This window comes from Miscanthus floridulus, chromosome 8 (genome assembly GCF_019320115.1).
Source record: "Miscanthus floridulus cultivar M001 chromosome 8, ASM1932011v1, whole genome shotgun sequence".
Classification (NCBI taxonomy): domain Eukaryota; kingdom Viridiplantae; phylum Streptophyta; class Magnoliopsida; order Poales; family Poaceae; genus Miscanthus; species Miscanthus floridulus.
In genome coordinates, this window is record NC_089587.1 from 153,663,182 (window position 1) to 153,689,875 (window position 26,694).

At 46.5% G+C, this 26,694-nt stretch overlaps 2 protein-coding genes and 2 pseudogenes across 2 annotated transcripts; 3 read left to right on the forward strand and 1 right to left on the reverse strand.

The window, feature by feature from the left end:
- Nucleotides 1-6,615: 6,615 nt before the first annotated feature.
- LOC136478935 (U4 spliceosomal RNA) lies at nucleotides 6,616-6,762 on the forward strand (annotated as a pseudogene).
- Nucleotides 6,763-7,449: 687 nt separating this feature from the next.
- LOC136473766 (uncharacterized) lies at nucleotides 7,450-10,927 on the reverse strand. Its single transcript, XM_066471409.1, has 13 exons — nucleotides 10,682-10,927; nucleotides 10,464-10,575; nucleotides 10,261-10,373; nucleotides 9,501-9,844; nucleotides 9,296-9,371; nucleotides 9,038-9,124; nucleotides 8,782-8,862; nucleotides 8,657-8,689; nucleotides 8,396-8,449; nucleotides 8,266-8,307; nucleotides 8,076-8,154; nucleotides 7,912-7,982; nucleotides 7,450-7,828 (listed from the first exon to the last, which is right to left on the reverse strand). The coding sequence occupies exons 1-13, from the start codon at nucleotides 10,844-10,846 to the stop codon at nucleotides 7,742-7,744; spliced, it is 1,344 nt and encodes a 447-aa protein (XP_066327506.1). The 5' UTR covers nucleotides 10,847-10,927; the 3' UTR covers nucleotides 7,450-7,741.
- Nucleotides 10,928-14,915: 3,988 nt separating this feature from the next.
- LOC136473767 (uncharacterized) lies at nucleotides 14,916-15,730 on the forward strand (annotated as a pseudogene).
- A 5,504-nt stretch (nucleotides 15,731-21,234) lies between these two features.
- Nucleotides 21,235-22,190, forward strand: LOC136473769 (uncharacterized). Its single transcript, XM_066471410.1, has one exon. The coding sequence runs from the start codon at nucleotides 21,439-21,441 to the stop codon at nucleotides 21,871-21,873; it is 435 nt and encodes a 144-aa protein (XP_066327507.1). The 5' UTR covers nucleotides 21,235-21,438; the 3' UTR covers nucleotides 21,874-22,190.
- Nucleotides 22,191-26,694: the final 4,504 nt, after the last annotated feature.

Below are 26,694 nucleotides of genomic sequence, written 5' to 3' on the forward strand. Positions count from 1 at the left end.
GTTAGCTCATCACAATGTTTGCACATAGTTTCTATTTTAGCAAGCAAACTTTTATAAGCATCTTATGAGCTAGCTAACTTTTCTTTTAATTTTTCATTTTTCTTTACAAGTTGCTCGTCATTGATTGTGCATGCATTTGTTGTTGCACTAGCCTCAAGTCGCTCAATTTTAATAGATAGTTCAATATTAAGATTAACAAAGTTCTCATATTGTTCAAGCAAAGTTTTGTATGCTTCTTGTGAACTATCTAGCTTTTCTTTAATCTTTCCGAGCTTCTTTTGTTGACTAGTGCAAACTTTAGCATAATTAAGATTTTGTTGCACAATTTCTTCATAAGAAGGCATTTCATCATCACTATCATTCTCACTAGAGGATGAGCTTTCGTTACCTCATGCCATAAGGCACACACGAGAAGAGCTTGATAATGAGTGCTTGCGCCCTCGCCTTTTGTGATGGTGTTCTTCTTCACTTGAAGAATCATCCCATGTCCTTATTGATGTGAGGGCTTATTTCTTGCATGCCTTCTTCTTTGTCTTGGGTGTGGGCTTATTTGGACAAGCTTCCACAAAGTGCCCCAACTCACCGCATCCATAGCATCCTCTCTTTCTTTGCTCATTTCTTTCATTTGTGAAAATGGGATCTTAGATTTGGATGGGCACACCCTTGACATTGAGCTTTTGGATCATCTTCTCCACCTTGTTGATTAGTTTGATTGATCATCATCACTAGAGTCTTCATCATTATCATCATCCCCATCTTCTTCTTCATCTTCACTTGAGGAGCTTGAGCTTGAGCTTGTCTCAACTTGCTTGCCCTTCATCTTCTTTTTCTCGCCACATGCGAGAGCTTTGCCTTTGCTTGATGAAGAGACTTCTACTTGACCCATCTTGCGTGATATTTCAAATGCCACTATCTTGCCAATGACTATGGCCGAGGTCATGGTGCTCAAGTCCTCCATGTTGTGAAGGATGGTGATGATGCTTGCATATTTCTTTTGTGGTAGCACGGAGATGATCTTCCTTACGATGTCCACATCATCTAGCTTTGTTAATCCTATAGAATGGAGCTCATTGATAATTAGATTCAAATGAGAATACATATCACGAACAAGCTCATCATCTTTCATTTCGAAGGAATCATAATTTTGTTTAGCTAGACAATGTTTTTGCTCACGGACATTACTTGTGCCGTCATGGAGCTCTTGAAGTTTTAACCAAATTTTATGTGCCGTATTTAAAGTGAACACTTGGTTAAACACATCCATACTAAAAGATTCAAACAAGCAATTTTTTGCTATAGCATTAAAATGAATTTCCTTTTCATCACTCTTCGTGGGTTTATCGGGATTCTTAATGGGTTTCATCCCGTCATGAGTGACTCTCCAAACTTCCAAATCAACTACCTTAAAGTAGCAAGCCATTCTAGCTCTATAGTATGGGAAGTTAGTGTCGTCAAAGTGCGGAGGCCTAGAGGTATCCATCCCAACCTCTCTAAATAGCGTCAGCTCAATGGCGGTTAAGCCAAAGGTCCAAATTGAGCCAACCTGCTCTGATACCAATTGAAGGGGATCGTGACGCTTAAGAGGGGGAGGGTGAATTAGGCAACTTAAAATTCTAACTCTAAACTATGGCCTCTTTTTCTAACCTTAGCAAAACCTATGCAAAAGACAAACTATCTAAATGTGCAACTACGGTTTTGCTAATGTGTTGCTATCTCTACCGCAAAAGGAGTAATACAATCAATGTAAATGCGGAAGCTAAAGAGCAAGGTAGAGATATACAAACTCCTATCGATGACTCTGGTATTTTTATCGAGGTATCGAGAAGCGCACAAGCTTCCCCCCTAGTCTTCATTGGAGCCCCTCGCAAGGAATCCCTCGCAAGAGCCAAGCTCCCGATCGGGTAACTACACGGATAGCCTCGGGCCTTCTCCACGCGCAAGTGGGTCTCCGACGTGCCTTCCGACAAACCTCTCCTGGATGCTCCCCGCCGTCTTCACTATCAAGCTTCTCGTCGAAACGCCACTGGCCTTGTTCCCTCCGGTACACGATGGTGGCCACACCACAAATGCGGTTGGTGTGATCTCGCAAGACTACAAGCCCCTCCGATGTACAACAATGGTGCGTGTAAGCACCAAGTGGTAAGAGGTATGCAAACCTCACTAAATACTAGGCCTAAACCTAGAGCAAGCGCATAATCGGTGGTCTAATCAACTTAAGCACTTCGCAAAGCACATATGCTAATCACCTAATGAAACACTAAGCACTATGCAAGTGGAGATCACTAAAATAGTGTATCAACACCCTTGATATGTTTCCTCAGCTCCACTCTACTCATTTGACCGGTTGGGGGTTGTATTTATAAGCCCCACTGAGAAAGTAGCCGTTGGAGACGAAATTCCGCTTTTCTGCTACTGACTAAACGTTGATCACGTCCTGACCGGACATGCCCGGTCGTCCCGAATGTTAGAGCCATGAACTACTGATCGGACGCTGCCAGCGTCCGGTCACATGCCACCGGACGCGTCCGGCCGCATTTTCGCCGCTCCGGAACCTCTCTGTACTCGACCGGACTCTACTATCCTGCGTCCGGTCGATTTTGTCGCCAGCGTCTGGTCGCTGCTGCTAATGCCTATTTGCCAAGCCTCTTGATCGGAGCGTCTGATCACTTTCCTCCCGCGTCCGGTCCAGCATCTGGTCACTTCTGTGAGCTCGTTTCTTCACGATCTTCCGTACGGCGTGGTTCCTATCTTCATGCTTGGACTTTGCTTGATATCTTGGGTCTTCTCTTGTGCTTCTAAGGTCTTGCTTATGGTGTTGATCATCGGATCATCATGTTGCCTTCGTCCAAGTCACGTCTTGCATCCTATTGAACTATAAAACAATCACTTGCAAATTCATTAGTCCAATTTGGTTATGTTGATCATCAAACACCAAAACCCAAAGTAAATGGGCTAAGGGTCCATTTTCCTTACAACATTTACAACTGGTCCTGTCGAGCCAAGCCTCATCTTGATCATCTCCACCTTGGTCACATGACTCCATGTCATGTCTCATATGCAATGAGCTCGTTCATCACATGTGTGAGCTTTGCACCAGGTTCAAGCCATCTAACCTTCATGGCATGTATTGCTCACAGACATATACATGTGGACTAATCACCTGTGTATCTCACTCAAACACATATTAGTCCACCTAAGGTTATCACTCAACTACCAAAACCAAATAAGAACCTTTCACCCTGTGTCTCTTATCGATGGTGCGGAGCCACACGACCATCCCACCCTATGTTTGAGTCATCCGCTTTGAAGTTGCTCGGGTTGACCCCCTCTGGGGGGAGGCATCTTGCCCTCTGTCCGCTGCGGAGGCGGCTAGGGACCAACATGCTTGATGGCCGATGATTTATGGGACATCTCTTGACAAGGCACAGCCGAACTCCACGTCGATTGGGGAGGACATCGGGTCCCACTCGAATTACCCATCGACCCTGACGAGGCGTACCGCTCCAATCATGTGGTTACAATGGACAAGCCTCTCCCCACATAGGGTGAAAACTAAAACCTACCTGCAACAAGGTAATACGACCCCTTGGGGTCGAAAAGGACAATGGAGGAAGCCAGAGCCGGGCCCGAGCAATCCTGATAGCTAGGACCAGGCTGCGGACAATTCCTCCTCATGTCCCAAAACCACAACTTGCAGCCAGCCTCGCACACCCACAAGGGCCAGCATCCTGCTCAGGAGGGATCGGTGCCACGGGTAGCTAAAAGTTGGACGACAGCGCCTTCCTCGTGAAGTAACACCGGAGCTCATAGACACTCGGAAGGAGAGGTCCAAGGTTGCTCGATGACCTCACCGCCCTACATGGTGAGAGGCCAATGAATCACTCGAAGCCTGCATCCCCGAGCTCACCAGCACTCGGGAGGAGAGGTCCAAGGTCGCTTGACGACCTCGTCGCCCTACGTGGCGAGAGGCTAATGACTCACCCGAAGCCTACACCCTCGAGCTCACAGACGCTCGGGAGGAGAGGTCCAAGGTCGCTCGATGACCTCGCCGCCCTACGTGGTGAGAGGCCAATGACTCACTCGAAGCCTGCATCCACGAGCTCACCAACACTTGGGAGGTGTAACACCCGTATTTTTGCATCATAATTAAAACCACTAAAAATTTGAACTTTTTAAAAAACTTTACAACAAATTAAAACCATGACTATTTATTTTCCACAAAATTATTTTAAAAATGTTTTTCCAAAAATCCTGCATTAAAAATCCACCATATGCATTTGTGTCTCGTAGGATTAAATTAGAACGCTAGAGATATTTTCTAGGTATAGAAAATCGCTTCGCATTTGAACTTCGTTGCCTGCACCTTGTTTGCTTGAGTGTATGTTTGAATGCTTGTTTGATTGCTTGTGTGTATGTTTGCTTTTCTGGAATTTAATTGCGGCACCAGAAATATTCACTTAGTTATCAATTGCATTCTTGAATTATTTAAAACCTTTTCTTTATATTATAGCAGTAGATAATGCGCCGTAAATATAAACAATATTTTGTTACCTTCTCTGCTTAATAATAATAGCCATCACATTAATAGATTATGGGTTTAATTATCCTTTCTAATATTCCCTTCTTAATTTACATTTAGTTAATATAGGAAACCTAGAAATATGATATCATTACTTTTAATTTCTATAGTAGTTATAGAAGAATATATAATATTTAGAAAATGCATTATGAATACTTGTGTTAAAGCATCTCCAAAAGTTTTTTTTATTTTTTTCTCCTAAAAACATGTAGTTTCCAAACTTCTAAAAAGGTATTGGGAGAACAAAAGAAGGGCATCTCCAACGGTTTCCAATAAATAACTTTCAAAAAATTAAATTTGAGTCCCACGTCAATTTTTCCTGACTTTTTTTTTGTCGCAGGACTGCACGGGGTGCGCCGAACCCTTTCTCACGCCGCAACCTCCCTACCACCGCCGCCAACTCCCAGCCGCCGCCGCCGCCACCGGGCCACCCCAGCCAGCTTGCTGCCGCCTAGGCAAGCAGAGCCGGCACCAAGCAAGCAGCAGCTTCACCTTGCGCCAGCAAACAGTGCCATGCAAACAGGAGCATGCAAGCAGGCGTGTAGCCGGCCAAGAGTATTACTTGAATATACACATATACACATGAGCAAATTGTACTTGAATATAGTTTCGTATCGCGCCAGAGCTTCCCGCTGCCCTCCTTCGACCGCCAGCGGCTGCGACTGAGGACCGTATCTATTCTCGGCACCCTCGGCCTCGCCGGCAGCGCCCGCCACTCGGGCTCGTGCAGGCACGCGACGTTGTCGGTGGAGTAGATGAAGAGCTACAACAACCATGCCGCCGAAAACGAGACACCTAGGCAGCAGCTGCGGGAGGACGCGGATGCATGTGATATGCCACCGGCGACATTCCGGAGCTTTCCGGCCTTGTCCGTGCCCGCATCATCGCATTCCAAGAGAAGATCAAATGGACGCAAATCAAGGGCCACGACGCCAAGTTGTCGCCCCTGTGGCCGCCGGGAGGCGAGCGGAAGGCGGTGGTGTACCTCACGAGCCTCCGCGACGTGCGCAAGAGTGCAAGACGTTCGTGTACTTCACGAGGCTCCGCGGCGGCGGCGGCGGGAAGGAGAGACTCGCGGCAAAAGAAATCGCTGGAAGAAGGACGCCGCGCGGGAAGCCGTATCCGCGCAAGGTCGCGTCCGCGTAAAGTTACGCGGAACGGGGGAAGATTTTCCAAGTGCGTAAATTTTAGGAAGAAGTATTAGGAGTTATTGAGAGAGTTTTTTTCTAATATTTTTTAAAAACCAATGATTATGAGGTGATTTAGGGAACTCTTGGAGACGTTCTTATGCTCCGGCCCGCGGGACCATAGCACCCCCGCGCAGGAGGGCATCATGCAGTTCTTTCCTCTGTGGCATCAATCGCGGTGAAAAAAAAAACAGGCACAGGCCAGGGACCGTGGAATTTCCTACGGCAGGAACGCGCAAGATCGTAAGATGTAAGCGTAAGACGTTGCGTGGCCCACGGTTAGATTAATATGGACGGTTAGATTTAAAGATACTTAGTCATCTAACGGTGCTAATATTAGTGGGTAAGAAATTGTTAGGTAACCAGTATTTTTCAATTCCTTCGCTCTTTTATAGTATAGAGTAGAATATAGATAGATAGATAGATAGATAGATAGATAGATAGATAGATAGATAGATAGATAGATAGATTTACCAAAAATTTTAACTAAAAGAAAAAAATAAAACTACCTTCAAAATCACTTCAAAACAAGCTAGGAAGCTGATTTGAACAATTTTGAGAGTTCAAGGGGCAAGATGTCTGATTTTATAGTTTGAGGAGAACAATTAGGCTACGACGATAATCAGGGATGTAAAATATACTTTTCCTAATACAAACCACTAGCTCTCCAATTTATTAAAGCCCGCATGACTCTAGGCTGAAATGCTAGGCCCATTATTGTCTGGGTGTGAAGTTGTGAACAGAGGTTGGAACTCTGGACGGAGGTCGGTTGTTTGTTTAGTACCACATCGCGTGGACTAGCAAACACAGGAACCTATAAATGGAAGCTGTGGGCGTTCAGGGAAACTCATCTTTGCGCTTGGGGCAATGACGCAGCTCATGAGGTAACACCGAGGCGCGTCAATTGCTGGTTGAAAACTATTTCCATACCCCCTCTGCGGCCCACCCGGGCCACAGAGAATTTCTGGAAGGGCTCCCTCTAACCAGGGTAAAGCTCTACAATTGTAGTCAAAATTCTTTGATAAAATTGTTGACACCGGAAGCCCTTAACCAGGGTAAAGACCAATAATTTTTAATCACAATTCTTTGCTGCTTGTTGACACCGGAAAGCAAATTAAAACTTTTACTACGTTCGATTCAAAAAATGCATAGGGAAATATGCTGTCCTCGGAACGAAGAAGAGAGAGCGTTTGTTATAGCTGATTCAGGTGGAGGACCTGATACCTGTGTGTTACGTTGTTGCCAGACAGTCTGACTCAGATTTAACAAAATGCATAGATGCATAAGAAATTCTGATTACACAGATTTAGCAATTTGTGGACAAACAAAAACATATTTAACTGCCCAAAGAAAACATTGAAAAAAAGTCTTAAAAACCAGTTAAACATTGAAACAAATAGTAGAGGAAATATATTTACCATCATATAATACATACAAAGCAGAAGTTAAAGGATGACCTATAAAGGAGGAACATGTTCTACATATTTAACTGGACAAAGCAACTTAACTGCATACTCAAATTATTAGTGGATAATGCAAATTACCTCCTCTGAGAGCACAGAAACATTGATTCATGGCCAATCCAAAGAAACGAAGCATGATGCAAACTTTCAAGTTCATTTTAATAAAAGTTCAGTAGGGGGCAACCCCTCCTGTTTTATATATATAAAAAAGACACAATAATTCAGTCACTACCCTTTTTGCAAATAATTCAATTACTTTCTACCAGGAGCATATTTACAAACGACTGAGCTTGCTCGACGGCATGTCAATTATCAATTTTGCAATGCTCAGCATTCCAGTGAAGGATAAAATGCCTTTTTCTTTGAACATACGAAATCGAGCATGTTTCTCTAGCAGTTTCTGTCATTATACCTTTTTTCTTTTTTTGCTTCAAGTCACGTTTTTTCCATCCAGTCCTTTTCTGTCTATGTACTTGGGCAGAATAAAAAACAGTAGGTGACACTATATTCTATCATGCTTGCTCATGCTGAACTGTGGTCTTCTTGCACGTATTAGATTGAGCTCCACGCATCCTCAAACTGATAATAAACGCAATGAGCTGCAAAATATACCAAGCCATTAGTGCTACATGTCAGATTTACAATGAACAAAATTGCAAAACATTTTTCATGGAAGACTTACGGTGCAAAAGCCAGCACACAAAATACTGAAACCTTTGAAGTTGAAGGGCTCTGTTTCAGAAAGAAACCATGCTGGCACAACAAAGCGAGATGAGAATTGTGCCAGCTATAACTTGCTAAAGAAATACTTGTTATTATTTATCTAATTCTATAACAAATGCTTACCAGTTAAGGGAGTAAAAACGAGGGGACCTAATATGCTTGCAAAAGAACTGATCCCAGATATACATCCTTGAGCAATTCCCTAGAAGGCAACACCACAACATAGATTTGGCAGGCAAAACACAGTAGTGTCAACTGTCAGGTAATATATGGCGAACATCATGAGTTCAGTGTTATCAGAAAATCAAATTACCTGCTCATTTGATCCGACACTTTTTGATACTTTGGTTCTTATCTATAAAAATTGAAATCACCATCAAGATTTTTTGTAGTCCCACATAAGGTAAAGGAATTATAAAAATGGCCAGCTAACAGTGGCTTACAGATGGGTAAACAAAAGCACTCAAAATTACAAATGCTGCAGCAAAATAAGGTACCTGCAAGATGATTAAGAAATAGTTAAGAAAGAAATGAATTCAGATGCTCAACAGAAGATTGGCATTAGTTCTAAACACTTGGAACACAGTGCTGAACTATGAAGCCAGCACACTTTTACAGGTTTACTTATGGAGTCATGTCACTGGGACAGGAATATCATCTCAAACGTGACCATTTAAAGAAATTGTCAAGTGCAAAGAAAGTACCCAGTATGACCATGCGATGCCATACAAGAAAACCTGCAATATTTGATGATTTATTCATTTAGCCAAAAAAAATCAAAGAATCTTCTGATTAAGAATTGAATAAAAGTCTTTCTGAAAGCTATTACATGAGTACATCCACCTAGCAGCCCAACAATAAGCAACATCTCTTCATCCAGAATCGGAGCCAAGATAGGCATTACAGTGAGCTGCAAACATTAAGTGTGAGAAAAATAAATTGCATCTCCAGAATGAATGAATACTATTGGAGTCTTGAAATGATTGAAATTCAATGCTATAGCTTCCATATCCATATAACTAAAATTCAAGCTAAGGGTGTAGTTCTAAAATCACTTGACATTTCTTTTATCGTCGTTTTGGTACCTGTGATAGCATTCCAGCAGCACCGACGATTAGAAGTAGATTAGCATACTCATTTTTGCTGTAACCGAATTGTGCCTTCAGGTAGTACTGCATAGGATTCAACCATAGATAAGCATATAAATTATGGCTAGTGGGTGCAACTGACAAAAAATAATACAATTCGAAAGTTGGTGATAAACTCCTGCTACGCACTGAACAACAATATGCAGGAACACAATAATTTCAGTCCAACAAATTATCAGATAGGAGAATTGATACCAGCAATGCAGTCTGAAGCCCATGTTCACCTAGACTGTAAAAGAAAGTGACGATTGCTGCCCCTGACATGGCCAAACTACAGGGAGAAGTAAACCAACGATCAGTAGATTACTCAGAAACTCCAAGAGTAAACGATCCTCTAGAGACTAGAGAAGTTAGAGCAGAGTCACAAAAACTGTCATACTCGTACACCAAGAGATTTCACCTGCCAGTGAGAAGCGCAACCATGTCAGATAGAGACGGCAGCCCGCTCTTATGCAGCGGCAGCCGAGGCGAGAGCTCTTCATCGGAGGATGATGTGGAAGAGGTGCAAGACGAATCCTGGAGGAGCGGATCGCAGGCTTCGTCAGCGCAGGAGACGCCGCCAGCGTCGGGGAGGAAGGCCCTGAGGTAGAGGGCTGACACCACGGCCACGGCGGCGGCGACCTGGAAGGTGGATGCAGTTGGGAGGAAGCGCGCGGTCAAGGTCCCCGACACGAACCCGGCTGCCGACACGCCGGAGAGGAGACCGAACGCTGCTGCGCGACGCCTGGGGCCCACGTGGTCAGCCTGCGTCCACAACTCGACCTGGTCAAGGACTCGCCGTTTGGTCCATCACTTTTGTTAAACTGACACGTGGGCCCTATAGCAAAAAATCAGTTCGTCGCTTGTTTTTAGACCGTGTATTTTCTCACTTTTCTTATACTTCAATCGCGTGAATTTTGTGTCCGTTGTTCAGGCGATGTTCTGTGATTTATTTTGTGATGTTCACATTCGAATTCGTGCTTGTTGTTCAGGCGACGTGTAGTGATGTTTGCATAGTGTATATGTAATGTTTTATGACGTATTTTGTGATGTTCCCATAATATAGCTTATGATTCCTTGTCCTACGGTTTATTATTTATTTACAGTGACAGTGTTTTATTTTTACGTTGGCAATATACACACTACACGTGACCTCGATTGTTGCAGTCCGTAGATTTTACCACATAGGCAAGGCAGAGACAGTGCATGGTGCCCTCGCAGAAGACCCCGGCAATGATCTTGGCGACGTAGTACACGTAGAAGTACACCTCCGAGCGGTTGCATGCCAGTATAACTGCCAAAACAATGGTGAAAATTCTCCAAATCTGAGCAGACGCCGCATAATTTTCATCAGAAAACAGGTCATGATGCAAGGTCCACTTACACAGCGGCGCGATGGCCACGGTCACCGGCAGCGTCATCAGCGCCTTCCGGCCGTACCTGTCCGACAGGTTCCCGACGATGGGGGTGACCACGAGCGCCCCCAGCCCGGTGACCTGCATTGGCCGTCCAGAACGGAGCCGGCCGGTGTCATGGATCCTGGCATCAGCCGCTCGAACTGAAGCAAACGTGGCGGCGAGGCATGCACGCGAGAATGCTCACTGCGTTCTGGAAGCCGCTGAGGTAGATGGCGACGGAGCACTCGTCGCGGCCGGGGCAGACGGCCTCCATGGTTACGTCGGTGACCGCCGGGATCACCATGAAGGAGGCGAAGTGGAACAGGAAGGTCACCACGAACAGGTGCCCCAGCCCCGCCAAGTCCTTCATCTTTGCTAGTGCAGACCAGAGAGCACTGGAGCTGCTTCTCCTCCACGAGCTGAGCTGAGGTGATAATTAAAATTGCATGCGTTTATGTCACTCTGTGCCGGTCTCTTGTACCCTCACAGACGCAGGGGGGGCGCCACGCTGTCGCTGCGGCTAATGACCAAGTAATACAACGCTTCCAAGTAACGGCACGGGTCTCACATCAACACTTTCACCGTTGCTTAGGGCGTTGGTCTCCTGCCTGATCCCCATCAGTAAAAGGCGAGACATCGCCGGTTGCCGGATTCGCGCGGCGTGCCCGAACGAGGCAAGCAGCCCACTTGTAACCGCGGCCCTGTTTGTTACAGCGTCTTTCACCGGAGTGAGTGTGTGTGTGTGGCGCCGTTTGTATGGGCGTGGCGCCGCGATGGCGACCGGACGAACGGAGCTCCGGACTTCCAGTGTCTTGTACGCATGGGGCATCGACAGTGCGGGCGCGTTGGAGTGCACTCCACCCCACTCGCCGGGAGATGATTGGGTGATTGGGTCCCTCCCGGTGGCTTGCTGCCCCGGAATTCCTGACGGGAATGGAAGGATGCAGTGGCGCGGTCGGATCTGGTTCACCGGGCTTGGTGACCTTTGCTCTTGCTTTCGAGAAATGCTGATGAAGTGGCTACTGGCCAGTGATGAGCGATGAGGAGCCCTGTCGCGACCCCTGTGCACGGAGCACGCTCTCGTGGGTTGCGCTCGAGCCGACCTAATTTTGTCTGGTGCTAGGAGTAGGTTGCTTGTTCTGTGGGTGAAGCCAGCTTCAGTTGCCGATTCTGCTCTAAGCTTGATGCCGTGTCACGTGGAGACTTCACGAGTGGGCTGGGATTTTCCATGTACTCTCCTGCTGCCTGATCGAGGGGAATCTGAATGTTTTGTGCACTAGGCGGAGAATGGCCAGCTCAGGGATTTTGCCGCAAGTACTTTTGGCGAGCTCATTGAGTACACATCTGGGAGTGCATTTTTATAGAAGAAATCAAATACGCAACTGTACATGTAAAAAATTAGGTCGGCTCGAGACATTCTCGAGTTTTTCAGATGCAGAAGGATCATCATGCTGAACGAAATTGAATTCACAATTTTCGCTGTGCGAATTATATGTGTTCTTTCACCCTTTTGGAAGGAGGGTTAGATTTATTAACAGACGATTCATCAGGGGGAAAAAGCGGACCGGGCCTTCAAATGTTAGGTGGACTTCCTGAGCTTCGGGGAGTTCCCTCTCCACATTCGGGGACAACCATCCAGTGGATCGTATTCTTTTTTCTTTTTTTTTGAAAAAGTTCACATTACTTCACTCAACTTTTACGAAAGTTTGCTTTTCCTCTCTAAAATCTAAAACCGGGTAAACCATCACCCTAAACTTTTAAAATTGTTTGTATTTTTCTTTTTTATTTATTTTGGCTGAATCTTTGAAAAATCACTGTAAGTCGCAGAAAAAAACATAAAATGGAAATTCTAATTTTGTTGGACTCAACGTAGATCTATACAGTGAACATATAATATTGTGTGCTTTATTACAATTTTTTGCTGTACCTTTAGATCTATGTTTTTCTGTAACTAATTCATAGATACAATTTCTATGGTTCAATTGTGGATGAAATTTTTATAGTGGGTAAATTATTGTATCTTGAACTGTAGTAAAAAGTTCATACTCATTAGATCATGTATAACTTAGTTATAGATTTATATAACTTAGTTATAGATTTATAAATACTTTTTAACAAGCATAAATCTATAACTAAGTTATATATGATCCAATGAGTATGAAATTTTTACTACAGTTCAAACATACAATAATAAACCCACCATAAAAAATTTACCACAATTGGACCTTAGAAAGTGCAGCTATGAATTAATTACAGAAAAGCATAGATCTAAAGCTACAACAAAAAAATTGTACTAAAGCATATCATATTAATGTATACTGTGTAGATCTACTCATGTGGAGTCCAACAATATTGAACTTTTCATTTTATGATTTTTTTATTTACCTTGAGTTTTCAAAGATTCAGCCAAAATAAATAAAAAAAAGAAAAAGACAAAACTATCTTTGAAAACCGCTTATAACTGGTCAGGGAGATAAAATGAACGGTTTTAAAAGTTTAGGGAGGTGGTTTACCCGATTTTAGAGTTTAGGAAGAAAAAAAATCTTTTATAAAAAGTTGATGGAGGTAACGTGGACTTTTTCATTCTTTTTCGAGGAAATCGAGTGGATCGTATTCAAAAGGCTGGGCCTAGGAGATGACAGCCCAACCTCAAGTGGGCTTCGCCTACAGAAATCTGGACCGTTCCTACAAGAAATTAACCGTCCACGGCGCCGCAGAAACAGCGTAATGACATATGGACTCTTTTTTTTTGAGATGGTGGACTTCTAAATTTTGTGCGTGGAGACGCATACATTCCCATGTTTATTTTCTTCTTTTTTTGTTGAAGTCAATGAATGTAACGTGTCACTCAAATGCTAAGCTAGCCAGCCTGTTCCCTGTATGAACAAACGATGCTTAATCCTCAGTGGAACTGCTTGACTACTAACGTATATATATCACAAATATGCTAGCTAGCCGTCAACACGACAACACCACCGATTATTATCCCAGGAGCCCAGCCCATTCTCGGTCATCATATTTTATAAGAGAAGCAGCCTCATCTGCAGCAGACTACCAACGTTATCCCTGCAACATTTTAATTGCCCCCCGCACCACCAAAAAAAAACAAAAATCTTTCTCCATGACTGGACAGCAGTGGAGGTTGAGAATATTCGTCGTCCTAGCAATGAAATATGAAACGAACGCGTTGTCCAGCTCATCTAGCCGGCCACCGGCCCGTACATACTGCCTCGCCTGATCGATGATGGGGTCGCTCGTGCTCCGCACCGCCTAGCATCCACCGGGTCGAGATTGAGAGCAGTAGAGCACCTGAGTGCTCAACGGCCGTGGCCGTGTGGGCGCGAATTGAAGTCGGTGTGGAGGTGGACGTCTGGTCGTGTGGACGTGTGGTACGTATCTACAGTTCGACGTGAGTGAGTGACCCCCAGTCGGTCCGATCCATCAACCTGCAGATAACTGTAGCAGCAGAAATCAAACGCGTAATAGTGACATTCATTAACGCCAAAGTGTGCCAGCCTGCATGCGCCGTGCATATGAGTATACTACTAACTGCAACGAGCTCCTGCAGATAATTAAGTTTAGGTATGCGTCTGTCACAAACAACATTTAGCCTGTTCGCTTGTTGGTTTCAGCCAGCCAACAGTGTTTTCTCTCACAATAAACCAGTACCAGCCAGCCCAAACCAGCCCAGAAACCATCGAACCAACAGGCCGATTCAACAATGCCTGCTTGCTTGGCCTCTGTGTCTGTCGATCGATCGTTTCAGCTCGGGGCTCTCGTCTCTTTTAGTCTTTTCCCAGCACATACAGCCATACAAACCCACACAGCACGCAGCAGCATTAATATTACCCTGCTCGTACGTGTCGTACGTAACAGAGCAGTACTAGCATGCTAGCTACCGCACGTATTATACGACCATGGCATGCACGACGTTCAGAGATCTGTACATACATCAAATAATCACTTCTGTAATTGTAGGCATAGGTACCATAAAAGCTATGCTTCTGTCCTGTGGGATGCATCATAGTGCATTAGTGCTAGTGTGTTTTTGCTCGCGAGATGGCACATGAAATCCAGATCAGACCTGCAGGGACGCACTGGTGCTAGTCCTCAGAAATTCTCCCAGTGGCATGTGACGCGTGGGGCCCGCCGACTGCCAATGCATCGTACGTAGGTCGTAGGGTTCGAGTTTGACACGCTGCAGCAAGTACCATTAGTACATCTGTAATATCCGCAGTATTTAAACAACCGATCGAACTAACTAATCCCGTGGGAAATGGAGAAAAGATTCCACCTGTTGTGTCCCTTTCCGATCTTTACATAGACAGTCACCTCTGAGCTGTCTCACTCGTAAACCCCTCTTCTTCTTCTTCTTCTTCTGTATAAAAACCCTAGCTTTGGACACGCACAGGTGTTATATATATTCGTCCGTTGTTCTCTAGCTAGCTACTGGCGTTACAACAACTAGAGACCAGAAGGAGAGAGAGCTTAGCTGAGAAAGCAAGAGCAGAAAGGCATCAGATCATCAGATCGGATCCATGGAGCTGGAGGCTGCTGCTGCCGCGCCGGCGACGTGCAGCAGGAGGGACGGGCGGAAGCTGGTGCGGTGCCCGCGGCTGCCATCTGGACACGAAGACGGTGACGGCCATCGAGCAGTCCACGGGGGAGAGCGTCGGCGTCGCCGAGGCCGTGGCCGCCGCCGAGGGCGGCGCGGGCGCGATGCGCGTCAAGATCGTGCTCAGCAAGCAGCAGCTGAAGCAGGTGGCAGCGGCCGTCGCCGCCGGGGGCGGCGGCGCCTTCGCCGCGCTGCCGCCGGCGCTGGAGCAGCTCGTCAGCGTGCTGAAGCGCCAGCACTACGCCAAGAAGCAGGCCGCGAAGGCCGACGTGGTGGCTGCGGCCGGAAGACGCCGGGGCCGCTGGTCGCCGGCGCTGCAGAGCATCCCGGAGGAATGCTTTTAGCTAGGCGTGCGTGCGTGCGTGTACGTACGTATGTGTAGTACTCTGCATTCTACCATCTGCTGCTTGTATAGCTAGCTTTCGCCAAATTTTCAGGCTCCTCTTCCTGGGTCGCAACCTGCCGATTGATTGGGCCAAAATGAGCGCCCAACGGTTGCATCCCAAATTTGAAATGTCACGAATTTTAATCTGGCATTTGCCATTTGGACAGATCCGTCCAGAAATTCCACCCCTCTGTTTCCGAGATCATGTACATATCTTTGATTCGATGAATAAAAGGACAATGAACTGGGAAAAGGAACCATAGCAGCGTGTCAAGTCTCTTTCTTTGCCGTCGAGTTGTTGTCCTGCTCCATGTGTGTGGGACAGTGAATAGTAGTGATGTAGCAGATGCTTGCCCCGCTGGCTGCTGCAGGGGAATGAGAAATGGCCAAATGGTTGCCAGGCCACAAGATTCCTCTTAAGTAGTACGATAAGATCTATGTACACGAGACGAGAGGGTTACAGTTGTGGTTTATGCATGACCAGAAGGGAGCAATTACCGCCATGGCCTACTGGGTGGCCTGTGGTGTGTATCATCATTTTTTTTTCGATCACGCAAAAGATGTGTATCATCATTTGCCAACGTCTAATCAGCTTCAGTGCCGAGTCGATCGGATCGGATGAGAGTTTTGTTAGTGCTCGCCTTGGTTCCTTTAGCTTGCACAGAGACAAGTCAAGGCAATGCAGCGGCTTGACGCTGCTGCTCATCGCCCGGACGATATAAAAAGTGAGGTTTTCTCTCGCAACAATGGAGATTGGAGTACGGGCGAGACAAGGTTAACTGTGAAGCACTGCACATATGCACAGAAGGGTGGAAACGAGAGAAACGAAGAACCAGCAGATCGTCAGAGGCTCTCAAGCTGTGCAGACTTTTTGAAGCACAGCCTGGTCCTACGTACCGGGTGTGCGTTCAGCGGCCAGCTTGATTGTAGGAAAAAGTTTATGTTTACTTGCTACCAATAACACCCGAATGAATTGCCGTCCTGCTCAGAGAGTTACACTCCAATCCAAAACAATAAACATATTTTGGTAATGGAAGAGTCAAATAAAATAGATTTTGTTCCTGGCTTTCTTGTAATGTTATGATTTGCTAAAACATCAATATTGTCTCATAGTCACTTTGAATACAAATCCATCGATGCAAATTTTATGTCATAAACTTATATATAATTTAAATATAGTTGTTGATCAGAGCTTGTAAATATCGTTATCATTCTAGGATAGATGGAAGATGGAGTAAACACTTATCCAGGCTCTCTGGCGCCATGAAGCCGAGCTAATTATGCCCATGTTACTGAAAATGGCTAGTGTGACGTACCGCACCGATATTACTGGGCCTCCGCCGAGTACCTGAAGTACTGGAGTGGCAAAGTGGGTGATGTCAAAATGGCAGAGCTCGCCACACGTTTGCCATATTGCCGTCCGATGTATTGACAGTTTGATGACTTAGGTGGGGTTTAAATGCAGGGAGCTAAAGTTTAGAGGTGTCACATTAGGGATGTCATATGGGAGTGTTCGGATAGTAATAATAAAACAAATTATAGAAGTCTTCGGTACTCCGCGAGAAAATTTATTAAGCCTAACTAAGTCGGCAGTAGCGCATATATTACTGTAGCTTTACTGTATCACTGTATTGTCAAATCATGGCCTGATTAAGCTTAAAAAAATCGTCTCGCAAATTAATCGTAATCTGTGTAATTAGTTATTTTTAGTTTATATTTAATACTCTATATATGTGTTCAAACATACGATAAGATAGGGACTAAACTTTAGGGAAGTAAACAAGGCCTTAATTATTCACCGGTTGCAATTCACAAACCAGTACAGAATAATGGTCTCAACGAACTCCTAGTAGAAATGCCGAATCGCAGTCCTATTAGAGTAGTTCACACACATATATACCCATCCGTACCAAATTGAACGAGCAAGCAATCAAGCCACTTTTCTGACTGCCGCTATTCCACGAGCCAGGCAGGCGCAACTATCACAATCAGACCACCGCCGGGCGCCGGGAGCATTCGGTTACCTGTCAGTTATACCACGCACACGCAGCCGCGATCGACCGGCGACCGGTGCCCGCGCAGACAAATGACGCAAAAGAGCCGATAAACCAGCGAAAATCCAGGCAGGCTCCACGGCCGGCCGGCCGGCCGCCCGCCCACCAACGCGCACATGGGCCACGGCGTGGCGAGGCCATCCCTCGTTGCTTTGGCGAACTGTCCGGGCCGCCACCGCTCGAGCCCAAAGCCTCGCGGTGACAGGCTGACAGCGGCCGCCGCGCCGAAGCGCAACCCGACGAGACGTCGAGACGACAGCCGTGTTGGTGACGCGCGCAATGTACAAGCGCGCGCGAGCGGCAGCACTGCAGCAGCCCGCCCCGCGCCGCTGTGTCGTGTCGATTTCGATCGCGAGGGCGCGGGGGCCGGCAGCTAGGCCAGGCCAGGCCAGGCCGCGCATGTGACGACCTACCTGAAAACGACGGTGCGTGCCCCCGATCGCGAGAGCTCCGTCCGAGCTCTCGCCATCAGAGACTTCAGGACGCGCAGCGCGACACGCAACGACCTCGGCCGGTGCCCCGGGCATGGCACGGACAGCAAAGCCTCGCCTCGCTAACAAGCGCACGCGTCCGGGCCGTGCGTCGCCGCATGGGCGGCCTCGATCGCCCCTGCCTGATCCGGCGGCTGGGGCGGGATGGCGGAACGGTCCGTTCGCCCGTGCACAGCCTGGGCCCCCTCCCCTGATCAGGCCAGGTCGCTGCCGGCTGTGTCTGTTAGCACAACTGCACAGGTTGTGTGGTGGTGTACTGGACGGACGCTGCTAGCTACGCGTCCTGCTTATCCGAAATAATTTCCTTTGCCCTACGCCGATCGGGACGTGGAGTCGGAGCTGAGAGGGCCCCCCCTAGAGGTTGAGCATTGGTACGTCACGCTAGCATCAGCCTTGCGTCACGATATTTCCTCCCTTTTTTATTGTTCGGGTTCCCTCATCTTTGTTTATTCGGCGGTGGGGCCCGCAGGTCCTTGGAGTGCATGTTACCTGTCAAAACAATTCGTGGCACGAATATCTAGGAAGTTGTACTGTAGTAACTGAGTATGTACGTACGCACGCCTCAGTTGTGTATGCCAAGGTTGATCACGTTCACCGCTTGTACGTTACTTGCTGAATAAGATTGTCAGCATCGATTGGTCAACCTAGGGTTCAGTATGCTAATTTACCGTCATCACGTTCTTCATCGCGAAGTAACTTTGCAGCTTCTCTAAGCTTCATCGGCCGGGTGCCCTTAAATGGATCTTCCGCAACAAACATCTACGTGTCGAGAAATGAGCGTCGCTCAGCTTCGATCCCTGCCAGCGTGCCAGGTCGACCATCGCTCCCTAAGTCCCAACGGTGCAAAATCGCGCTCGATCAGAGGCAGAGCTAGGCGTTAACAGAGCAGAGACGATTCCATGGTTCGACTAGAGCAGAGCAGTAGGTGTTAACGCAAATCTGGGATCGCAGGCAGAGCTAGGCGTCGTCGTCCTCTGCAACATAGAACAATTCGCTTCCATATAATGTTGCCCTGAAAAGGGGCGCCCTCTTCACATGCGTTTTGTCCGTAGTGTGTACACCTCACGTACTTACCTGCATGGATTCCGGCCGCAAGCAAACAACAGCAGCAGCAGCATGCTGCAGAGAGCTGCTCGGCTCGTATTTTCACTACGGTCCCCACGGCTGCACAGTACAGTAGGGGGACCCTGCTTCCTTGAAGCAACCTCAACATGTCCGCAGGCTGCGGCTAGCAGCGAATGAACAATAGAAATTCAGCAAGATCCAACTAATCTGGCCGGGCTCGTGTATTAGCGTCCTATTCTAAGCATCTTGTTTATTTATACTTTAGCTAGGTCGCCGAACCGAACAATGAGCCTGGCATGTGGGCCACTGTGCGCAGCACGCAACGTAGGAGTAGTACAGCGCGAGACCTAGCTAGCCTCTGCCGTCCATGCATGTGAAGAAAGCTAGGCACCGAGAACATTTTTGTTTATTCGAATATTTTGGTGCGATGGTTTGCATTGCACCCAAAGAAAAACGGTTGCTGGCTGCTCCGAGCTGACTGCCAGTTCTCAACTGCATGTTACCTCTTCCTCCAAACACGGCAGGCATGCATTGTACACTGCCACAGAACCAGATTGGTCGATGCACATGCACCCTTGCAGAAGCCAAAGACCGCGTACTTCCGTGGACAAGTTAGTTATAGTAATCATAAGCAGAGGACAACAGCCATTAACAAGATTGGCACGTCTAAGCATCAGCAGCAGAGCAGGATCAGGAATTCGTTTCACACACCACACCCCGGCCCGGCAGCTGCGGTGTGACTTGGCTCGTCTGCGCACTCAACCACCATATCTGAGCTGCCGAGCTGGTGTTGCGATCTTCTTTGGCGTGCCGGGAATAATAAGGCCGCCGCGCGCTACCGGCGTCGTCGCGCGTCGCGAGGCTCGGCCGAGTCACAGGGATGGCTAGCTGGACGCTCCAGCTTTCAGGGCTTGGACCCGTGTTTGCCTGCATTATTGCGGGGAAAATCGGCTCCGCGTTACTACGGCAATCATGCAGGGAGCAGGGTTGGTTCACCGTCCGCGTTGATCTTTGGGGTGCTAATAATTAATCAGCATGCTGTTGCGGTTTGATCTGCATCCCTGGTTTAGGAGAAATTTCGTTCTTTGAAATCCTAATAATCCTCGTGGTGGTTAACTGGCGGTTATGTGCTAGCCTTCCTGACGTCTTTTTCTTTGTTGGATTGGAGTTATATAAAAATTTGGGATCAGTTTTCATCAGTGCCCTGCGACCGTGCGTTCGACGAGTTCTATCAGCACAACTAGCTTGGTGATCATCATGCGGGTGTTCGGTTCATCAATCTACGTCCCGTGTACACACAAGGATTCGATCCGGAGAACCCTGAAAGGGACATTTCTAATAATATCGGAAGATTTTGAATTTTGCTCAAAAACACCTGCCGCCGTTTCGGACGTCCAGCACCAGTATTGGCTTTAACTTGTGTGCCTCCAATGCCAATGTACTTGATCTGGAGCGTCTAAATATGGGATCTGATCGATCACACAATTGAACTGGGAGATGCGTACGTATATACTTGTACGTGCACGGCCACGTACCTGACAAATTAGGAGTATTTAGTAGCTTGGCAGAGGCCCCGTTCACGTGCCCTTAAATCCGGCAGGATCTGTTTCTTTTTTTTTTCATTCGGAACAGTGTTTTCATCTCACAAATTTCTCCAGATTCCTCCAAAATTTCTCCCAACGAACCGGGCCAGAAATGCGACCGATACCGAAATAGTATGCTGGACATCAGTGGGAGAGGTAGCAACTAGCTAACGATCGATGTCATCGGGGGCCGGGGGAGTCTGGCTTGTGCGCCAACACGTTACTTGCAAGGGCCTCTCCCTCCAATGATTCCTCCATCTCACTCCGCGAGGAGAGGGACACCCATGTGAGGCGCCCATATGTTTATTCAGCTCCCATCTCAACTAGTCCCTGTCTCATGATTGTTTGAGTCTTAATTAAAAAAGGCACCACCTCAGTTTTTATTAATTTTTACTTTTGTCAAGCGCTCCAAGCGAAATTTTAATTTTAATCGGACAGATCACAGGGTCGACGTAGTAAGGCTGGTCCAGGTCGAGGCCCCACGTGTCATGGACACCGCTGAGCGTATTTGGAGACAGTTGTGGCCGGGCGAGGCGTCGCCAGCTAGTATATAAAGCATGTTGGTATGGGCGTCACATTACTCGGCAGCTCACACATTCACTTTGCCTTCGCTTTACCCTTTGTGCTGTAACTTGCAAGGAACGTCGGCGAGCGGCTCGTCAGGCCTCAGGCGCACAGACTCCTGGTCCTCGCCCGTGCGCGCGGCCGGACACCCGCCGCCCCAGCCCAGAGACCACCGCCCACCGCCCACCACCGGCTGGCGCTCCCGATGGCGTCCAGGTGCTTCTTCCCCAGGGACGCGGCCGCCGACGGCGGCCGGCACCAGCAGTCGAAGGCCGCGTCGGCGGTCCTCGAGCAGCTGCACCACGGCGGGCGCCTCCTGTCCAGGGAGGACGTCGGCGGCGCGGTGCGCGTCAAGATCGTCGTCAGCAAGCGCGAGCTCAAGCAGATGGTCGCGGCGCTCGGCGACGGCGCTGGCGGCGCGGCCGCCGCCGCGGCCACCACCGAGCGCCACCGACGACAGCGCCCGACGACGGGGGGAGGATCGTCGTGCGCGGCGGGAGCGGCAGGGCCGGGCGCCGAGCAGAGGCTGCAGTCGCTGCGGCGGCGCAGCATGCGGAGGGCCGCCGAGGCGGCGCGCCGGATGCAGGCGAGCGGGGAGTGGGAGCCCGGCCTGCAGAGCATCCCCGAGGAGGTTTTCTGAACTGATGACTACTACCAGTAGATGATGGTGGCGTTCTTTTCTTTGATGGCTAGTAGTAATCTCTCTTCACTAATTATGGGTTGGGTTGGCTACGTTTTGATCACTGCCTCGCTGCTAAGTGCTGCTAGTAGATGTATGTGTACAGCGCTGTTTTTGCTCTGGGCCCTCGTTATCATGGGTCCAATGGCTGCTTCATAGTCCTCCGCGAGTATATGCATTTTGCCGTGTGAAATTTTTTGGTGTGAACCAAAAGAGGACGAAATTAAGAGATGTGTTTTGGACCTTGGATCACAATGCAAGTGCTGATGATTGATGAACTGCAAGATCTCAATTCTGGAGCACTGGCATCCATCCAACCTGTTGATGAAATGATGGGTGATGGGTTATGTGAGGAGGTGGTGGTTCAGAGTAGCTGCCGGTGCCAGGATTTCCTCTGTTTTCTCTCTTGTCCAGCACCGGCAGTGATTTTTTTTTTGCCGGTGTTCTGTTCTGTGTGTGCCACTGTGAGGCTGTGTGAGCCCGTGAGTGAATGAAACGGTGAATCGTGAACTCGACAAGTGCATGTACTATTTGCTGTCGAACAATAGTTTTATCATGTGTTGTCTCGCGGCCTTTTGGTTGGGCTTGGTCATGGAACGTAACCAAAAGTATCCGGTGGTTAGCTAGGAGCCAGGCAAAGGAGCTGAGCACCGGTGCCAAGATTCCATCGCACATGGCCAGATGGCTGTCGTATTAAACAAACCGATGGCTGCTTGTTGTTTCTGTTATCCACTGGTATGGCTTTGCCGGCATGTTGTGGCTCCTGTCGATTCTGTACGTACGGGGTTCCCATTTCTCTGCGCTGTACTGTATAGGATTTCGAATCAACATAAGGTGAGCAGATACATAAACCTATGTTGTTTTGTGATTTTTACAACGAAGCACACCAGCGCCTGTCATCGCTTTCGGTTATGTGCTGATGTGCGGCTTCAGCTTTATTTGAAGTACCAAACTACCAAAGTGTTGTAGTCTCGTATGATCTTTTATGCGACCTTTTAGGTAGTCTCTGAGTTTAAATAAGCATAAAAAATGGGGGGCACCGGAAATGCCTTTCTGTGTCAGCATCATGCATACACCGCATTGTATGTAATCCGATATGCTTGACACTATAAGCAGAGGACTACAGACTGCAGACCTATGAATTCAAGTTTGGCAAACACATCCCATCCTGAACCGTGAAGTCCCAACACCAACAACAAATCATTGCGAACTTTTGACGAGCTTTCAATGATGCGTGCCCAGGCCTGATGAACACCTCTAGCCTCCCTGCTTTCAATCTCTGATAGTACCATCAGGCCAGACCTCCATCAATCAGACAATCACTCCATGAACCACCGTTCTGCAGCCGGCCAAGCTCCGAGCAGCGATTAGGCAGCATTTATGTCCTGCTTTTGCCTTCTGTACTGGGGCTTTGACGTAGAAACGCAGCGATGCAGCACCGACCCGCTCTTGCCCGGTCGCTTCCGTTTCACGCCCGTGTGGTTCCGGTGGACTGATAGATCGAGCTGACAAATGACAACCGACGGTGCAGCGTTGATCGGTCCCTTATTCCCGCTTCGAAGAGCATCGCCATTTTCAGGAGGAGCAGCAGCACATCTTCCATGTACATACGTCCACGTCCAGTCTAGAACGCGTCGGTTTCTGCAGAGTGCAGAAACGTGTGTGGGAGATTGATCGAAACTTCGACGCCGCGTCGTCCTCGAGAGCCAAGAAGGCGATGACCGGGGACTGTGCTCCTGAATCTAGGAACATTTTGGAGTTCGGAAACGGAGAGCGTACGGGTTACTCGTGTTGACATTGAACTGCTGCATCTTGCCCAAGTTCTCTCGTTGCAGTTTAACGAGGCTGTGTTTAGTTCGCAAAATAAATTTTTTTTGATGTCACGGTGGATGTTTTGAGATGTCGGAAGGGGTTTTTGGATACTAATAAAAAAAACTAATTACATAGCTCATCTGAAAACTGCGAGACGAATTTATTAAGTCTAATTAATTCATCATTAGCGCATGTTAGTTACTGTAGTACTTATGGCTAATCATGGGCTAATTAGTTTTAAAACATTCGTCTCGCGATTTCCAACCAAACTGTGCAATTAGTTTTTTTTCGTCTATATTTAATAGTCCATGCATGTGCCGCAAGATTCGATGTGATACTTTGGGGTGAAAATTTTTGAACTAAACCAGGCCTGACTATACCCGCTTTTCGCGTATGGCTGCTGCAACGAACCTACGTTTGTAGACTTGGAAGTCTACACACAGTAGGTCAACACTCAAAACCGCTACTGTATTATACTCTTCTAGTCTTCTTTCACTAGATAGGCCCCGTTCGCTGGTCTGAAACTTGGCTGAAACTGGCTGAAAAACACTGTTCCGGCTGAATTGTTGTGAGAGAAAAACACTGTTCCGACTAAAAAAAGAAGCCGAACAAGCCATTTTTAAGACAAGCGAACGGAGCCATAGCGTGGACACATGGTTTGCTCCAAGTGTAATTCAATATACTATTCCCTCTGTTTTTTTTAACATATTAGTATTAGATTTGTACTAAACCAAACATTTATAGTTTTAGCCATCAATTTTACAAATTTTGTATATGTTAACAACATAAGGATTAGAGTAAAGCCTGATTCACCCCAGAAATAGTCGCCGAATTCGAAAGACCCCTCAAACTTCAATACCTGATAACATACCAGACATACCATAAGAAAAACAGACCAGACAAATACATGCCTTGACCTTTTCAAAGTGATTCCTTGGGTGGTTTTGCTGACGTGACAATATGACCCACCTATCATTTGGTATCTTTTTTTCTTTTATAAAAAATATATTTTAGTCACCTGATTTTAAAACCCAAATTAAAAAAAATTAAAGGACCTCCAATGGTGACATAGTTTACCAAAATTATAGTTTCCTATAAGATCTATAATTTTTTAGTTGACAACCTTTTTTATCTAAGATCCATTAGAGAACCAAATATTCATTTTAAGTTTTTCAATTTTGATATCATTTTTAAATTTTTGAACGATCTCTAATGTTGACATGGTCTATATCAAAATTGTAGCTCTTAACATGATTTATAACTTTGTAGTTGACAACATGATCTATAAAACATACTTGCTAAACCATTTCACTTCTCAACCATATAAAGACAGGTTCAGAATTTCAGAGTCGTCATCACATGCAATTGACAAAGCCCCTGAAGATACAGTAAGCCTTTGCCTTTTCATCTTTTGGAACTTTCATTGAGCTCATACATTGTATACCTCTTGATTGAAAAATCATTTCATTGCAACACCTCTCTTTCCGGGATAGCTGTGCACCTCTTTTTTTCTCTCGATCGGACATATTGCCTATTTTTCATTAAGAGAAAGTAGGAGTTGTTAAATAGATACAACAACAGGCATCCGGATAATCCCAAGATTACCAAGACCTCAAGCACCCGATACAAGAAAACAAGAAAACAAGCAAGAAAGACGGAAGGGAGAGGACCCTTCACCACCGACCTAACCGACTAGACCTGCAGAAAGATTCAACACAAAGGCAGCCCACTCAGGAGACGAAGCCGTGGTGGCAAAGCATCCACTGATAAGAACCAAGATAATGGCGATTCAACAACGACCAGATAGCCGCTGTGAACAACCGAGCGACCGCATCGGCAACATCAACAATGATCAGGTAGTCAATGTTGGTATTTATTAACTTGTCACTTATTAGCGTAGCCACCTAATGTTGTTGGCATTTCTTAACATCACTTTTGCTAAGTTGTCATCCCTAGCTATGATGCCAGAAATGCTTGTTGGTACTACCTAGCATCACTACTAAAATGATACTAAGAAGTAACTTAGTATTTTATGTGACTAGAGAGAATATATAAATATACATATGAAGGGATCTGTAAGCGCACAGATAATTTACCATTGTAGCATTTCACCCGGAAGTATTACAGGTATCGTTATTTGTATTTTTACCACAGGAAAGGACGGACAGTTGGAATATATTGATAACTTATACGTATGATGGAGAAGTAAACCATAACCAAACTTCTACTCACAACAAGGGTAAGTCAAGAGATAAATATGATAAGTAATGATAAATAATAAATGATCACTCAGAGTACTTTTTATGGCATTAGCATTGCTAAGCAGAAATTAGAGGAATAATTCCTAAGTCATTCTTAATTATAAGTCAAAGCATACGTTGATTAGTGCAATTACACTTAGTAGTCAAGGCTAAGATCAACCTCATATCTACACATAAGAGATATTACTAAGGAAGATTAAGAACAGAGCTTGTCTTCCTGCGTAACTAGATCCTACCTGTCCTATATTCGGGGAGTGGACTACAAAGGACTCAACGGAAGTGTCACATCCACGATTTACCACATGGCCTGGAATATAGGGTGCATCCGCAGATAAACAACGTATAAGCACTACGCTTACACAATGTCGACCACTCACCCCGTGTACACCAGAGCGAGCTCTATACGAACTTATGCTTGAACATAATGATAATCTAGCTATACTAAGCATATAATCAAAGTAAATGATGAATATGATAACTAGAAATATGAATAATATTAAGAACAATATCAAATCAATTGTATCAAACATATGAATAATGAAAGATACAAAAGAGGATACAAGGGACTATAACAAGCCACGCTTCTTGACACGATCAGAAATCCAAGCGAAGCTTGCCTCCCTCTAGATCTATCCTAGCTAGCTATGCCCTAGAATATGGTAGAGCTCTGAGGTTGATTAGGGTTTCTTGATCTCTTGAATGACTAGGG

Bases quoted from the DNA above. Each gene is read 5' to 3' on its own strand.
- LOC136473766 (XM_066471409.1), bottom strand. From the start codon at position 10,846: ATGAAGGACTTGGCGGGGCTGGGGCACCTGTTCGTGGTGACCTTCCTG. The intron at 8,308-8,395 runs GTAAGCCACTGT...CAATTTTTATAG, and splicing joins GTGCTTTTGTTTACCCATCT to ATAAGAACCAAAGTATCAAA. The intron at 7,983-8,075 runs GTAAGCATTTGT...TTGTTGTGCCAG, and splicing joins CGTTTTTACTCCCTTAACTG to CATGGTTTCTTTCTGAAACA.
- LOC136473769 (XM_066471410.1), top strand. From the start codon at position 21,439: ATGGCGTCCAGGTGCTTCTTCCCCAGGGACGCGGCCGCCGACGGCGGC.